Raw genomic sequence first — 17,694 nt, forward strand, 5'->3', positions numbered from 1 at the left:
TGTTCAGCGGGGGAGAACTTCTCTGTCCTTCTGTTGTATAATGTATAACTAGTGTGTTCAGCAGGGGAGAACTTGTATGTCCTTCTACTGTATAATGTATAACTAGTGTGGCCAGCAGGGGAGAACTTCTATGTCCTTCTACTGTATAATGTATAACAAGTGTGTCCAGCAGGGGAGAACTTCTATGTCCTTCTACTGTATAATGTATAACAAGTGTGTCCAGCAGGGGAGAACTTCTATGTCCTTCTACTGTATAATGTATAACTAGTGTGTTCAGCAGGGGAGAACTTCTATGTCCTTCTACTGTATAATGTATAACTAGTGTGTCCAGCAGGGGAGAACTTCTATGTCCTTCTACTGTATAATGTATAACTAGTGTGTTCAGCAGGGGAGAACTTCTATGTCCTTCTTCTGTATAATGTATAACTAGTGTGTTCAGCGGGGGAGAACTTCTATGTCCTTCTACTGTATAATGTATAACTAGTGTGTCCAGTGAGGGAGAACTTCTATCTCCTTCTACTGTATAATGTATAACTAGTGTGTCCAGCAAGGGACAACTTCTATGTCCTTCTACTGTATAATGTATAACTAGTGTGTCCAGTGAGGGACAACTTCTATGTCCTTCTACTGTATAATGTATAACTAGTGTGTCCAGTGAGGGAGAACTTCTATGTCCTTCTACTGTATAATGTATAACTAGTGTGTCCAGTGAGGGACAACTTCTATGTCCTTCTACTGTATAATGTATAACTACTGTGTCCAGCAGGGAACAACTTCTATGTCCTTCCACTGATAAAGGTATAACTAGTGTCTCCAGCAGGGCAGATTGTCTATGTCCTTCTACTGTATAATGTATAACTAGTTTGTCCAGCAGGGGACAACTTCTATGTCCTTCTACTGTATAATGTATAACTAGTGTGTCCAGTGAGGGACAACTTCTATGTCCTTCTACTGTATAATGTATAACTAGTGTGTCCAGTGAGGGACAACTTCTATGTCCTTCCACTGCATAATGTATAACTAGTGTGTCCAACAGGGAACAACTTCTATGTCCTTCTACTGTATAATGTATAACTAGTGTGTCCAGCAGGGCAGAACGTCTATGTCCTTCTGTTGTATAATGTATAACTAGTGTGTCCAGCAGGGCAGAACGTCTATGTCCTTCTGTTGTATAATGTATAACTAGTGTGTCCAGCAGGGCAGAACGTCTATGTCCTTCTGTTGTATAATGTATAACTAGTGTGTCCAGCAGGGCAGAACGTCTATGTCCTCCTACTGTATATTGTATAACTAGTGTGTCCAGTGAGGGAGAACTTCTATGTCCTTCTACTGTATAATGTATAACTAGTGTGTCCAGCAGGGGAGAACTTCTATGTCCTTCTACTGTGTAATGTAAAACTAGTGTGTTCAGCAGGGGAGAACTTCTATGTCCTTCTACTGTATAATGTATAACTAGTGTGTTCAGCGGGGGAGAACTTCTATGTCCTTCTACTGTGTAATGTTTATCTAGTGTGTCCAGTGAGGAAGAACTTCTATGTCCTACGACTGTATAATGTATAACTAGTGTGTCCAGCAGGGGAGAACTTGTATGTCCTTCTACTGTATAATGTATAACTAGTGTGTTCAGCGGGGGAGAACTTCTCTGTCCTTCTGTTGTATAATGTATAACTAGTGTGTTCAGCAGGGGAGAACTTGTATGTCCTTCTACTGTATAATGTATAACTAGTGTGGCCAGCAGGGGAGAACTTCTATGTCCTTCTACTGTATAATGTATAAGTAGTGTGTCCAGCAGGGGAGAACTTCTATGTCCTTCTACTGTATAATGTATAACAAGTGTGTCCAGCAGGGGAGAACTTCTATGTCCTTCTACTGTATAATGTATAACTAGTGTGTTCAGCAGGGGAGAACTTCTATGTCCTTCTACTGTATAATGTATAACTAGTGTGTCCAGCAGGGGAGAACTTCTATGTCCTTCTACTGTATAATGTATAACTAGTGTGTCCAGCAGGGGAGAACTTCTATGTCCTTCTACTGTGTAATGTAAAACTAGTGTGTTCAGCAGGGGAGAACTTCTATGTCCTTCTACTGTATAATGTATAACTAGTGTGTTCAGCGGGGGAGAACTTCTATGTCCTTCTACTGTGTAATGTTTATCTAGTGTGTCCAGTGAGGAAGAACTTCTATGTCCTACGACTGTATAATGTATAACTAGTGTGTCCAGCAGGGGAGAACTTGTATGTCCTTCTACTGTATAATGTATAACTAGTGTGTTCAGCGGGGGAGAACTTCTCTGTCCTTCTGTTGTATAATGTATAACTAGTGTGTTCAGCAGGGGAGAACTTGTATGTCCTTCTACTGTATAATGTATAACTAGTGTGTCCAGCAGGGGAGAACTTCTATGTCCTTCTACTGTATAATGTATAAGTAGTGTGTCCAGCAGGGGAGAACTTCTATGTCCTTCTACTGTATAATGTATAACAAGTGTGTCCAGCAGGGGAGAACTTCTATGTCCTTCTACTGTATAATGTATAACTAGTGTGTTCAGCAGGGGAGAACTTCTATGTCCTTCTACTGTATAATGTATAACTAGTGTGTCCAGCAGGGGAGAACTTCTATGTCCTTCTACTGTATAATGTATAACTAGTGTGTTCAGCAGGGGAGAACTTCTATCTCCTTCTACTGTATAATGTATAACTAGTGTGTCCAGCAAGGGACAACTTCTATGTCCTTCTACTGTATAATGTATAACTAGTGTGTCCAGTGAGGGACAACTTCGATGTCCTTCTACTGTATAATGTATAACTAGTCAGTCCAGCAGGGGACAACTTCTATGTCCTTCTACTGTATAATGTATAACTACTGTGTCCAGCCGGGAACAACTTCTATGTCCTTCCACTGATAAAGGTATAACTAGTGTCTCCAGCAGGGCAGATTGTCTATGTCCTTCTCCTGTATAATGTATAACTAGTTTGTCCAGCAGGGGACAACTTCTATGTCCTTCTACTGTATAATGTATAACTAGTGTGTCCAGTGAGGGACAACTTCTATGTCCTTCTACTGTATAATGTATAACTAGTGTGTCCAGTGAGGGACAACTTCTATGTCCTTCCACTGCATAATGTATAACTAGTGTGTCCAACAGGGAACAACTTCTATGTCCTTCTACTGTATAATGTATAACTAGTGTGTCCAGCAGGGCAGAACGTCTATGTCCTTCTGTTGTATAATGTATAACTAGTGTGTCCAGCAGGGCAGAACGTCTATGTCCTTCTGTTGTATAATGTATAACTAGTGTGTCCAGCAGGGGAGAACGTCTATGTCCTTCTGTTGCATAATGTATAACTAGTGAGTCCAGTGGGGGAGAACTTCTATGTCCTTCTACTGTATAATGTATAACTAGTGTGTCCAGTGGGGGACAACTTCTATGTCCTTCCACTGCATAATGTATAACTAGTGAGTCCAGTGGGGGAGAACTTCTATGTCCTTCTACTGTATAATGTATAACTAGTGAGTCCAGTGGGGGAGAACTTCTATGTCCTTCTACTGTATAATGTATAACTTGTGTGTTCAGCGGGGGAGAACTTCTATGTCCTTCTACTGTATAATGTTTATCTAGTGTGTCCAGTGAGGAAGAACTTCTATGTCCTACGACTGTATAATGTATAACTAGTGTGTCCAGCAGGGGAGAACTTGTATGTCCTTCTACTGTATAATGTATAACTAGTGTGTTCAGCGGGGGAGAACTTCTCTGTCCTTCTGTTGTATAATGTATAACTAGTGTGTTCAGCAGGGGAGAACTTGTATGTCCTTCTACTGTATAATGTATAACTAGTGTGTCCAGCAGGGGAGAACTTCTATGTCCTTCTACTGTATAATGTATAAGTAGTGTGTCCAGCAGGGGAGAACTTCTATGTCCTTCTACTGTATAATGTATAACAAGTGTGTCCAGCAGGGGAGAACTTCTATGTCCTTCTACTGTATAATGTATAACTAGTGTGTTCAGCAGGGGAGAACTTCTATGTCCTTCTACTGTATAATGTATAACTAGTGTGTCCAGCAGGGGAGAACTTCTATGTCCTTCTACTGTATAATGTATAACTAGTGTGTTCAGCAGGGGAGAACTTCTATCTCCTTCTACTGTATAATGTATAACTAGTGTGTCCAGCAAGGGACAACTTCTATGTCCTTCTACTGTATAATGTATAACTAGTGTGTCCAGTGAGGGACAACTTCTATGTCCTTCTACTGTATAATGTATAACTAGTGTGTCCAGTGAGGGACAACTTCGATGTCCTTCTACTGTATAATGTATAACTAGTCAGTCCAGCAGGGGACAACTTCTATGTCCTTCTACTGTATAATGTATAACTACTGTGTCCAGCAGGGAACAACTTCTATGTCCTTCCACTGATAAAGGTATAACTAGTGTCTCCAGCAGGGCAGATTGTCTATGTCCTTCTACTGTATAATGTATAACTAGTTTGTCCAGCAGGGGACAACTTCTATGTCCTTCTACTGTATAATGTATAACTAGTGTGTCCAGTGAGGGACAACTTCTATGTCCTTCTACTGTATAATGTATAACTAGTGTGTCCAGTGAGGGACAACTTCTATGTCCTTCCACTGCATAATGTATAACTAGTGTGTCCAACAGGGAACAACTTCTATGTCCTTCTACTGTATAATGTATAACTAGTGTGTCCAGCAGGGCAGAACGTCTATGTCCTTCTGTTGTATAATGTATAACTAGTGTGTCCAGCAGGGCAGAACGTCTATGTCCTTCTGTTGTATAATGTATAACTAGTGTGTCCAGCAGGGCAGAACGTCTATGTCCTTCTGTTGTATAATGTATAACTAGTGTGTCCAGCAGGGCAGAACGTCTATGTCCTCCTACTGTATATTGTATAACTAGTGTGTCCAGTGAGGGAGAACTTCTATGTCCTTCTACTGTATAATGTATAACTAGTGTGTCCAGCAGGGGAGAACTTCTATGTCCTTCTACTGTGTAATGTAAAACTAGTGTGTTCAGCAGGGGAGAACTTCTATGTCCTTCTACTGTATAATGTATAACTAGTGTGTTCAGCGGGGGAGAACTTCTATGTCCTTCTACTGTGTAATGTTTATCTAGTGTGTCCAGTGAGGAAGAACTTCTATGTCCTACGACTGTATAATGTATAACTAGTGTGTCCAGCAGGGGAGAACTTGTATGTCCTTCTACTGTATAATGTATAACTAGTGTGTTCAGCGGGGGAGAACTTCTCTGTCCTTCTGTTGTATAATGTATAACTAGTGTGTTCAGCAGGGGAGAACTTGTATGTCCTTCTACTGTATAATGTATAACTAGTGTGGCCAGCAGGGGAGAACTTCTATGTCCTTCTACTGTATAATGTATAAGTAGTGTGTCCAGCAGGGGAGAACTTCTATGTCCTTCTACTGTATAATGTATAACAAGTGTGTCCAGCAGGGGAGAACTTCTATGTCCTTCTACTGTATAATGTATAACTAGTGTGTTCAGCAGGGGAGAACTTCTATGTCCTTCTACTGTATAATGTATAACTAGTGTGTCCAGCAGGGGAGAACTTCTATGTCCTTCTACTGTATAATGTATAACTAGTGTGTCCAGCAGGGGAGAACTTCTATGTCCTTCTACTGTGTAATGTAAAACTAGTGTGTTCAGCAGGGGAGAACTTCTATGTCCTTCTACTGTATAATGTATAACTAGTGTGTTCAGCGGGGGAGAACTTCTATGTCCTTCTACTGTGTAATGTTTATCTAGTGTGTCCAGTGAGGAAGAACTTCTATGTCCTACGACTGTATAATGTATAACTAGTGTGTCCAGCAGGGGAGAACTTGTATGTCCTTCTACTGTATAATGTATAACTAGTGTGTTCAGCGGGGGAGAACTTCTCTGTCCTTCTGTTGTATAATGTATAACTAGTGTGTTCAGCAGGGGAGAACTTGTATGTCCTTCTACTGTATAATGTATAACTAGTGTGTCCAGCAGGGGAGAACTTCTATGTCCTTCTACTGTATAATGTATAAGTAGTGTGTCCAGCAGGGGAGAACTTCTATGTCCTTCTACTGTATAATGTATAACAAGTGTGTCCAGCAGGGGAGAACTTCTATGTCCTTCTACTGTATAATGTATAACTAGTGTGTTCAGCAGGGGAGAACTTCTATGTCCTTCTACTGTATAATGTATAACTAGTGTGTCCAGCAGGGGAGAACTTCTATGTCCTTCTACTGTATAATGTATAACTAGTGTGTTCAGCAGGGGAGAACTTCTATCTCCTTCTACTGTATAATGTATAACTAGTGTGTCCAGCAAGGGACAACTTCTATGTCCTTCTACTGTATAATGTATAACTAGTGTGTCCAGTGAGGGACAACTTCTATGTCCTTCTACTGTATAATGTATAACTAGTGTGTCCAGTGAGGGACAACTTCGATGTCCTTCTACTGTATAATGTATAACTAGTCAGTCCAGCAGGGGACAACTTCTATGTCCTTCTTCTGTATAATGTATAACTACTGTGTCCAGCACGGAACAACTTCTATGTCCTTCCACTGATAAAGGTATAACTAGTGTCTCCAGCAGGGCAGATTGTCTATGTCCTTCTCCTGTATAATGTATAACTAGTTTGTCCAGCAGGGGACAACTTCTATGTCCTTCTACTGTATAATGTATAACTAGTGTGTCCAGTGAGGGACAACTTCTATGTCCTTCTACTGTATAATGTATAACTAGTGTGTCCAGTGAGGGACAACTTCTATGTCCTTCCACTGCATAATGTATAACTAGTGTGTCCAACAGGGAACAACTTCTATGTCCTTCTACTGTATAATGTATAACTAGTGTGTCCAGCAGGGCAGAACGTCTATGTCCTTCTGTTGTATAATGTATAACTAGTGTGTCCAGCAGGGCAGAACGTCTATGTCCTTCTGTTGTATAATGTATAACTAGTGTGTCCAGCAGGGGAGAACGTCTATGTCCTTCCACTGCATAATGTATAACTAGTGAGTCCAGTGGGGGAGAACTTCTATGTCCTTCTACTGTATAATGTATAACTTGTGTGTTCAGCGGGGGAGAACTTCTTTGTCCTTCTGTTGTATAATGTATAACTAGTGTGTCCAGCAGGGGAGAACTTCTATGTCCTACGACTGTATAATGTATAACTAGTGTGTCCAGCAGAGGAGAACTTCTATGTCCTTCTGTTGTATAATGTATAACTAGTGTGTTCAGTGAGGGTGAACTTCTATGTCCTTCTACTGTATAATGTATAACTAGTGTGTCCAGTGAGGGACAACTTCTATGTCCTTCTACTGTATAATGTATAACTAGTCAGTCCACCAGGGGACAACTTCTATGTCCTTCTACTGTATAACGTATAACTAGTGTGTCCAGTGAGGGTGAACTTCTATGTCCTTCTACTGTATAATGTATAACTAGTGTGTCCAGCAAGGGACAACTTCTATGTCCTTCTACTGTATAATGTATAACTAGTGTGTCCAGTGAGGGACAACTTCTATGTCCTTCTACTGTATAATGTATAACTAGTGTGTCCAGTGAGGGAGAACTTCTATGTCCTTCTACTGTATAATGTATAACTAGTGTGTCCAGCAGGGGACAACTTCTATGTCCTTCTACTGTATAATGTATAACTAGTGTGTCCAGTGAGGGACAACTTCTATGTCCTTCTACTGTATAATGTATAACTAGTGTGTCCAGTGAGGGACAACTTCTATGTCCTTCTACTGTATAATGTATAACTAGTGTGTCCAGTGAGGGAGAACTTCTATGTCCTTCTACTGTATAATGTATAACTAGTGTGTCCAGCAAGGGACAACTTCTATGTCCTTCTACTGTATAATGTATAACTACTGTGTCCAGTGAGGGACAACTTCTATGTCCTACGACTTTATAATGTATAACTAGTGAATCCAGTGGGTGAGAACATCTATGTCCTTCTGTTGCATAATGTATAACTAGTGTGTCCAGCAGGGGACAACTTCTATGTCCTTCTACTGTATAATGTATATCTAGTCAGTCCAGTGGGGGAGAAGTTCTATGTCCTTCTACTGTGTAATGTATAACTAGTGTGTTCAGCAGGGGAGAACTTCTATGTCCTTCTACTGTGTAATGTATAACTAGTGTGTTCAGCAGGGGAGAACTTCTATGTCCTTCTACTGTGTAATGTATAACTAGTGTGTTCAGCAGGGGAGAACTTCTATGTCCTTCTACTGTGTAATGTATAACTAGTGTGTTCAGCAGGGGAGAACTTCTATGTCCTTCTACTGTATAATGTATAACTAGTGTGTCCAGTGGGGGAGAACTTCTATGTCCTTCCACTGTATAATGTATAACTAGTGTGTTCAGCAGGGGAGAACTTCTATGTCCTTCTACTGTATAATGTATATCTAGTCAGTCCAGTGGGGGAGAAGTTCTATGTCCTTCTACTGTGTAATGTATAACTAGTGTGTTCAGCAGGGGAGAACTTCTATGTCCTTCTACTGTGTAATGTATAACTAGTGTGTTCAGCAGGGGAGAACTTCTATGTCCTTCTACTGTATAATGTATAACTAGTGTGTCCAGTGGGGGAGAACTTCTATGTCCTTCCACTGTATAATGTATAACTAGTGTGTTCAGCAGGGGAGAACTTCTTTGTCCTTCTACTGTATAATGTATATCTAGTCAGTCCAGTGGGGGAGAAGTTCTATGTCCTTCTACTGTATAATGTATAACTAGTGTTTCCAGTGGGGGAGAACTTCTATATCCTTCTACTGTGTAATGTATATCTAGTCTGTCCAGCAGGGGAGAACGTCTATGTCCTTCTGTTGTATAATGTATAACTAGTCTGTCCAGCAGGGAAGAACTTCTATGTCCTTCTACTGTATAATGTATAACTAGTGTGTTCAGCAGGGGGAGAACTTCTATGTCCTTCTACTTCTTAATGTATAACTGGTTTGTCCAGCAAGACGGCAGGCACAATGATCAACACACAGATCTTGAGTCCATACTGGATAACAGATCTCAGCCACAGAAAATGTTGTGTTCATCTTTCTAAACTCCACCAAAGTGACCTCAAACTAAATATTGAATTAGGAAGACACTCCAGACCTCCAGTACCTTTAAATCAACGACTTTGTTCTTATTGTGCCATATATTGATTATAGCAAATAATGACTTCAACACCATAAATAATATGTCACCATGTTTTCAATTTCAATGTATGTATGTATGTATGTATGTATGTATGTATGTATGTATGTATGTATGTATGTATGTATGTATGTATGTATGTATGTATGTATGTATGTATTCTGTTTCCTTTACTTCTTCTGTAAGTACTCTCTACAGGTATGTTTGTGTCAATTGATCATGTGTATGTCTACAAAATTGCCTCTGTTCCATGATTGAATGTTTCTTGCAGTAAATATATTCTATTTTATCTTATCTTACTGGATCCGGAAACAAATATTTGAAAGGCTATTCCAGTATCTAAATATGTATACAAGTTGGGTCTACTTCAGTATTCCCTTCTTGTGTTCTACCTCAAATAGCAAATGATTCCACTAGGTCAAAGTGACCCAAATTAATTACACAGACTGTGAGCTCCAGTAATAAACAACATTTTAGCATTAGTAGTGGTTGCCAAAGAACACTATTACTGTTTTGTCTTGCTAGCTAAACATCCAAACGTCTTAACCAAGACTACAGCCGGACTAATACTACCTAGTAAAACTAAACTGAAAAATCATTACAAGTTTCATGTATGACCTCAACTAAAATTTCAGAGCAGTTTGACAGGGCTTGTTTACTGATTCCCTTGTACAGTTGCCAATAACAATAACACATACATTTCATGGAAGGGTTGAAGTGGGCAAAAACTAATTATTGCACATCAACATGAAGTAGCATTGCTGTAACATCCCACCGTTTCCGACTCTTAGCATATGTGTATAAAACTGTGCAACCAAATCTGCAAGTGTTTGTTAGTGGCAGTCTTTTCTCAGTGCTGACTCACCTTCACAATGAAGGTGAACCTTGATGATGCCTGTCCCATTTTTAGCAGCACATTTTTTTGTAAATAGATTGGTTTGCAAAGATGCACTGGGTGGTGGTATGCACTGATTGTGGTCCTGCCAACAGTATTAGGACATAGTTAGAAGTACAAAAACTGCAGCCGAGCGTAGCTGAAATAAACATGATAAGGTATGGGATGGAATGTTCAGAATCTTGTCAGGGACTTGGCTTGTCACTCAGAATGAAATCAACATATGAAATCTACAAGTAAATGATAAAGTATGTTTATGTAGACTGCTATTAAGGCTGAGTGTTTGGCAGCAAACAGTTTTAGACTTCCTGGGAGGTGGTTGCCCATGTTTGGAACACATCACTTGGTTGTCGGTAACATAGTCACAATTCAAACCCTGCAAACCATTTAGTTGTCAGCATGGAGTCAGCTGTTTAAGTCTGTCTCCCAGGCCCTTAGTACAAACTGCAAAAGGAATCCAGTTCAAGTCAGAATGATTTGGCAAATCTAGATTGCCTCAGCTCTAGGAAATGAAGCATTGTTCTGGTCTCCATTTGGATATTATATATTTTGTAGATATTTAATTCTAAATAAGATAAATCGATTTCTGAGGTTAAATGTTAGTCTCTCAACTGTTTATGACATGGTTCATATCACAGTATTCAGCAACAATTAGCAAACAAAAGTCTGTGTTCTTGGTTATGTTTACAGTTCATAGTGGTGAAATTGCCAAGTACAAACATTACCGATGAAAATATATTAAGGTTTTTCTTGAAAACATTTTCCTAAAATATTCCCCAATAATTTGTCAAATTCTAGAAGTGGTCTTACATATACTAGCATCATTAGACTGAGATACTACTATTGTCATTAGACTGAGATCCATATCAAACCAGAGGCTGCTACATTTGTGAAATAAGGGGAAATATATGTTTGCCAAGCAGTGTAATTTATATAGGTAATAAATGTGACCCACATATAGATATCAGAACCACCCATGCTGTTGAAAGCTGATATGGCCTGTGACCACGTGTAATAGATCAAGGTTAACCAAGCCCACACTTCTACAGTTGGACCAAGCTCAGACAGTTTCCATAGTTACATCATTTTGTAATTTAACCTTGAAAGTTGAATGGCATCATGCAATTTATACAGGGCTGTTCATTGTTATACATTTTGATCTGTGAAAATGGGGATGGTGAATCACTAATATTGATTGTAGTTCTACTGGTAAGAAGTCTTAGATGTTTCATTGGTGGAGTAGAAGAACATTTTATGAATTGGAAAATTGGAATGACTGATTGAAGACCCTATTGAAGTTCAAGTACATGCAGTAGGGCCATTGTATTCCAAGTGATGTCTGGCTCTTGCTTGGCCTGACTGAATAAGCTCATTTACTTCCCTTAATTAACCAGCCAGACTGAGATATTACGCACCTTCATGGAAGCAATGAGCACTAGTGAGAACAAACAGGAAGTGTTGACTGGTTGGGGAGAGGTGTAGAGGCCCCCAGCAGGGAGGTAGATAAGACAAGTCTGCCTCAGGAGTCCACAGATTCCAGGCTGCTGAAGTCTTACCTACTGCCTGGCTGTCCAACTATGCGTAGCTTCTTTCATGGCAGGCATCCATGAAGACAAACACATGTCTCCAGTGCAAGGAGTTTGGCAGTTTTGATCTGCAACTGTTTAAACAGTATGTAACTGAATGTTCAGCTGAAAGTGAAATTGGAACGGTTGGAACATGTTTCTGGATTTGAGGTCCTATACAAAGGGGTACAATAGTCTTGTGGTGGCACAGACAAATGGATGTGAGAAATGTGATATGATTAGAGGAAGTATGGAAGATGACAATCATGGGGAGGTCTATGGGGGCTCCAAAACATTAGGGTTTCATTACAGAATTTGATAGCTCATCTGATGAGATAGTTTAAGAATACATGTAGTTGACTATTTATGTTTTTAGCTCACCCGACTGTACGTTAGTGAGCTACAAACCCATTTGGTTCTATCTTTTGTATTTGTTATTACCCTGACGTGTGGATCTTATATGTCATAGAAATACTTCAATCTTGTGTAATGAACAAAATTATTCACTCTTGGCATTAAATATTAACTCAATTTAAAGAAATCACTTGGACTCAAGGACTCAAAGCATATGTCAAGGACAATTGAGAGATGACTTTATTGAATACAGACCATGCTATTATTGGCGGATGTCTGGTCCAATGTCCAGGCAACTTTATTTGCTGTGCAGAGATGCAACCCTCAGACATGCCAGAACCCTAGGATCATGGGTTAGATAACTTAGAATCCCCAAGTCGCCCTGATTATGTTTCTAGGTTCATCAGCACATACATATGCCCACTGATGTTTCCAAAGTGGTAAACATCTTGGACCTGCATTACTGCTTTCCTCCTGCATCAAGCTGACGTACCATAATATGACTAAATACTGTTAAACCCAACTCACTCAGTGCACTCATTCTTGAATATTTAATTGGGCTTCTGGTAGCTCATCTGGAGTTTTGACATTAAAATGATTTATCCCGGCAAGATATTGGTTGGTTGCATTTGGGATGCAACATTTTGTCCTGGTGGGTGCAATTTTGTGTATGTGGTTCTTGATTGTCTATATTTGGAAGTTTAAGTAAGTAATTATTATAATGAGTAAATACTGACAAAGTGACCTTATTTAGAGAGATTAACAACCATAACTCTAATGTCACATCGTACACCCTAGATAATCAGAGCTCAAATGTCAGCAGAAGTGATGGAGTTAAGGTATCTGTCGACAACTCTTGTCTACCACAGTAGTGAGGCATTATTGACAACACTTGTCTTCAGTTATAGTGAGGCACTGTTGTCAGTTCTTGTCTACAGTCCCTATTTACACCAAACTGATTGTTTGTTATTGTCCCCTTGTTCAGTTATCATACAGGCATGTATTATTGACTGCTTCTGTTGTTTTAGATATTGATAATAAACCTGAATGATTTCCTTGAATTCAGTCTCAGGGTTTAAATCTGATGTGACAGTACCAGTGGACGACGGAGAAGACAACCTAATCCGTTCGGACAGCTACGAGAACTTCCGGAAGGTCATCGATGACAGTATGTAGTTCTCTGTAGAGGAGTTTTATTTTAAGAAGTTGTAGTGATGCAATGATTGGTATTTGAAACTTCATCTCTGTCAGATGCTTCCAATCATATTGAGTAAATGCTGTGACAGGGGAGTTAATGTCTTCAGAAGGGATGGTGCAGGAAGTACTGTGGGATGTTTAATAAGTGGAGTTATCTTTAACAGATGGTTTAAAAGCTGACAGAGATGAGTTTACTGTTCCAATCATTGCACCAGCACAGATTTATATAGTTCTCCTAACAACTTATTATTTCAAATTTCACCTTCATACGGTCTTGGTGGGTTGGTGACATTTGCACATTACTTTGGGAAGACCGGACCAAACTTTAGCATGGACCAAATCTGTTTTGCTTCAGCAATCAATCTGCACCATCACATTGTTAACACGCCATCATTCAAAATCTGTCCCATCATCTCATGTAAGACCTTCAAGACCTTCAAGAGCTTTTTGATGATCGTGCAACATCATATATGCTGCTGTCACTTGACTGGTCCAATCATTCTATTAATATTCATGTAAATTTGAATATTAATGTTGTTTGTGTTCATCTAAATTGCATTTGATCATTAACTGGTAGCTTTTGTAGCCTAGATAAGGCTTTTTGCTTTGTTGGCTTGTTAGGCCTAACAAATGTTCATTGCAACTTAAGGATTTTATATGTTCCAACAAGCATGCTCTGACCCCTGAAAAAGTTCAACTGTTGTTTCATATTTGGACATTTGACCATATACTTAACAGCCATGAATTCGTTTCTTACACTAATTTCAAATTTGGTCAAGTTTCTGTCAACAGGAATATGAATGTCAATCAATTTCTGTTTACAGAATTCAAAATTTCCAAAATCCATAACCGCATGGTGTTTAATCCTTTCAGCTGATATTAATGAAAACGGAATACCACCCGAAGGAATAAGCAAAGTTCGTGTGTCAAAGGTCGAGCACGAGCAGGGCCCAATAGATGGAAGTTTGTATGCCACGGTAAACAAGAAACGAATCGAGAACCAATCCACCTCATCATCCGTGCTTCATAATGGACCCATGCAAAATGGTTCCCTGACCTCCAGCCTCGACTCTGGTATTTCCACATCCTCTGATCTCCATGGTGACTGCATGTCTTATATGGTTTCTTACAACATTAATTTGCACTTATGTGTCAAAGAAAGGACATGTTGCATGAACAAACATACATCGCCTTGCAATTAAGTTACTGTCATGGATACTCTTGTGTTCATGGTAGATTCTAGTAACATTTTACTAATTTACAAGTAGCTATTAGTAATCTTAATTTGTTTCACACTTTAAACAAAAGGTTTAATTGATGTCTATAAGAAAAAGGTTTCTGTTTGTCAAAATACAAGTACTTGTAATATATAACAGTAATAATTGTAATTTTTGTGGAAATATTTTTTAAATGGATACAATCTTAATTGCAGCATGTCCTTGTACATTATATTTCTTACAATTTTAATTTGCACTTATTTGTTATATGTGAAAATGCTGTTATGTTCTTACAATTAATTTTGGCGCTTTTAATCTGCAAAGTATTAAGCATTCATTATGTTCTGCTTTTAGCCCCTGCTACTTTTGCCTTAATCTTACGATGCCAGTGCCAAGCTCTCATAATTCTTTTTTCCTGTCAAAGTAGTTAAGAGGCAGCTTTCATTCAAATTTGTTTATATCTTCTACACCTGCTCATCCGGTCATCATACTTACAGGAAAATGTTTTCCCAGGAATTTCTGTTTTTATCTCAGTTTAGGACGACATGAATATGTTATGGTAATAATTCAAGATAATTGCAGATCTGGAAACTCTACCATGATCAATACAGTGTTACCCAGCCCTGTGTCAGATAATGGTCCAGGTAGCACATCGTAGACTTGTCTGTGCTTACTGTTTGTTTTTTGTGAAGTACCGCCCATATAGCTGCGTAACTAACTGTGTCATCCAGATTGTTGAAGAGGTGTCTGACCTTGTTTTTGTGTTCAGGGCTTGTATGTGTGATGTAACTAATTGATAACAGAAACAGCAGTATATATGTGTATGTATGTAATGTATACATGTGATGGAGGATGGATAGATGGATGTGATATCAGCCTTGAAAGGACTTCTCTTTGTGACCCATATTGAATGCATGGGGTACTTAACAAAGCAATTATTGCTGGAATAGTTCATCTGCATACATGTGATCATGGTTTTGCCCAGAAGAGAACAAACATAGTCTTATTGTAGATTCCAGCATTCCTTGCAGAGAAAAGTGACTGCCCATGTAATTTTTTGCATAAAAAAACATATCGTGAATATAACATATTTTGACTTCAACCATGTGTGTTGGATATCATATGGCTCTTTTTCGGACTGGTTTTGTCATTTTCTGCGAGAGATCAGGCTCAAAAGATATGTCTATGGCTGGAAAATCGTTGTGTGCTATTAAATAAGAGTTTCATGATTTTGTGGGTCCACTGATAATGAAATCAGCATGTATCACTGCAAATATGGGCATTTTAATCAGCTCTGAAGTTTAATTTCCACTTTGCTTATGATCCTGATAATTGTATTCCAGCTACAACTGTCAGTCAAAGCCACCAAAGCCATTCGCAGTACAACTCGAATGTGAACGAAGTGATTTCACCAAGTTACAGGTCTAGTGTCCAATCTTCTAAGACAAATTACGGATCAAGCACAATGCCCAAACAAACAGTGAAAGCATTAGATGAGCGTACACAGCTAGATGAACTATTAAGTGACCTGTTACAGGATCAGGTATTTGTATCCTCCAGTCCAACAAGTCCGAAAGATGCCAGTGCTTCAACCATTACCACAACAACACGAACATTCACTACATATAACACGATAGACTCTAATCAGCGAAGTCCAAATCAGAATGTTTCTATTCAGAGAGCGGAAGTGACGTACAAAGTTCCTGGAGCCAAGGAAGAAAAACACCATTACACGATCACAGCTGGCGGTGAACAGGACCTTCGCAAACCTGGGGTTCCTAAAAATGCATTTTCATACACTGCTACCTCCCCAACAATTGAGGGGAAAACTGTGCAACCTTTAGAAAAAGAACTAATCCGAAATGCGGAAAATATGCCCAGAATGCAAAGTCCTCCTGGACGTGTTCATACTCTGCCATACAGGACTGATTATGAAAATAAATACAATGAATATTCCTATCACACGTTAGATGGTTCCAGTTTGCAGCAGCGAGAGGTTGATAATGCATCATGGTTGCAGCAGCAGCAAGAGAAGCTCAGGGCAAAGAAAGAAGTTCGGTCTCCTCAAGAGAGGCAACTTGTGTCCGAGCTGCGTTCTGCCCAGAACAAATACTATACACGACGCACACAGAATGAAGCGGAGGAACAAGCTGTGATGGAAACTTACAAAACACCTGTAGCAAATGGGCCAGTTTCACCTACAAATGTCCAATCGTACAACCCCCCTCAGCGAAGTCAGAGCCACGATGGTTTCTGGTCAAATGACACTCAACCATACAATATGCGTCAGCAGATGTCACCAACAGACAACCATTTCAACACATACTCTCAGGCTTACTCAGAATCACGACAGTCTTACAACCGTAGCGTATCTAACAAACCACCCCCCTCCCCAACGCTTCAGAGGTCTATGATTTCAGCACCCCCTGTGACCCCTCCAGTTCGAACCAGTAGCAAGGAGTTTATGCGATCTCGATCCAACAGTAGCAGCAGCTGGCAACCCCAACAGCAGCGTCCTCTTCAACGTCAGGCGTCAGAGACACTCTATGACCGGGACTTTGCACCTCAATCAATCCCTCGTTCATACAGTGCCAGTCATTCACCAAGAGCACTGTCACCAGAAGAGCAGGGTCTTCAGCAGGCATCCTTCACGACATACCGCACCATCAAGCACATACACCAGGATGATGACAGTATGACCCGGCAGCAGCAGCCTCCAGTTCAGATGGCGCCAGAGCCTGTGGCACCTCAAACACAACAACATTATGTAACGGAAGTCTTTGTCCATCGGGGACCAAGTAAGTAGTCATGACAATAATCACAGAATTTTATTGTTGCATAATCATGATCACTTGACATTATGAAGTTGTTGTACAGAACTTTTAAAGTAATTTGCTGACTTGAATGCAAGTGATCTGAAGTTGAAGATTTCTTGTTTTAAAGTGATATTTACCAATCCAGAGGAAACGTCATAATACTTTTCAAAATTATTATCCTTGTTCTTGTATTTTAAAAACAAAAGAAAAGCATATCTGTAAACCTTTCAATAATTGAATACATGTGGTTGTTGTTAAATAGTCTAATCTTTGTGATGTACAACATCTTTTATGTTCATATGTCTACAGTCATGATTTTACTGGTGCATCAGACATCATTAATCATTTTTATCTAATGCAATTTCATTGATTCATTATGTTTTTGGTTCATATTATTATATGGTTTTATGCAGTGGAAATGTTTTCAGAAGTTTTTGAGAACTTTTAGATGATCATAGGAAAAAATGATAAGCGTAAAGGGAGATAACCT

At 39.4% G+C, this 17,694-nt stretch overlaps 1 protein-coding gene across 22 annotated transcripts in view; it reads left to right on the forward strand.

Moving 5' to 3' along the window:
- Window positions 1-17,694, forward strand: part of LOC124132148 (tensin-3-like) — a 304,124-nt gene that overhangs the window by 261,400 nt on the left and 25,030 nt on the right. For 20 of the 22 annotated variants that reach the window (XM_046495852.2, XM_046495848.2, XM_046495851.2 and 17 more), the window contains 3 exons: window positions 13,041-13,142; window positions 14,045-14,272; window positions 15,732-17,186. In XM_046495852.2, the coding sequence (XP_046351808.1) occupies window positions 13,041-13,142; window positions 14,045-14,272; window positions 15,732-17,186 (1,785 nt within the window). The remainder of the gene's footprint in view (window positions 1-13,040; window positions 13,143-14,044; window positions 14,273-15,731; window positions 17,187-17,694) is intronic. The other 2 variants (XM_046495850.2, XM_046495862.2) reach the window with 2 other exon arrangements.

The sequence above is a fragment of the Haliotis rufescens genome, unplaced genomic scaffold (genome assembly GCF_023055435.1).
Source record: "Haliotis rufescens isolate VD_foot unplaced genomic scaffold, xgHalRufe1.0.p SCAF_4, whole genome shotgun sequence".
Lineage (NCBI taxonomy): Eukaryota > Metazoa > Mollusca > Gastropoda > Lepetellida > Haliotidae > Haliotis > Haliotis rufescens.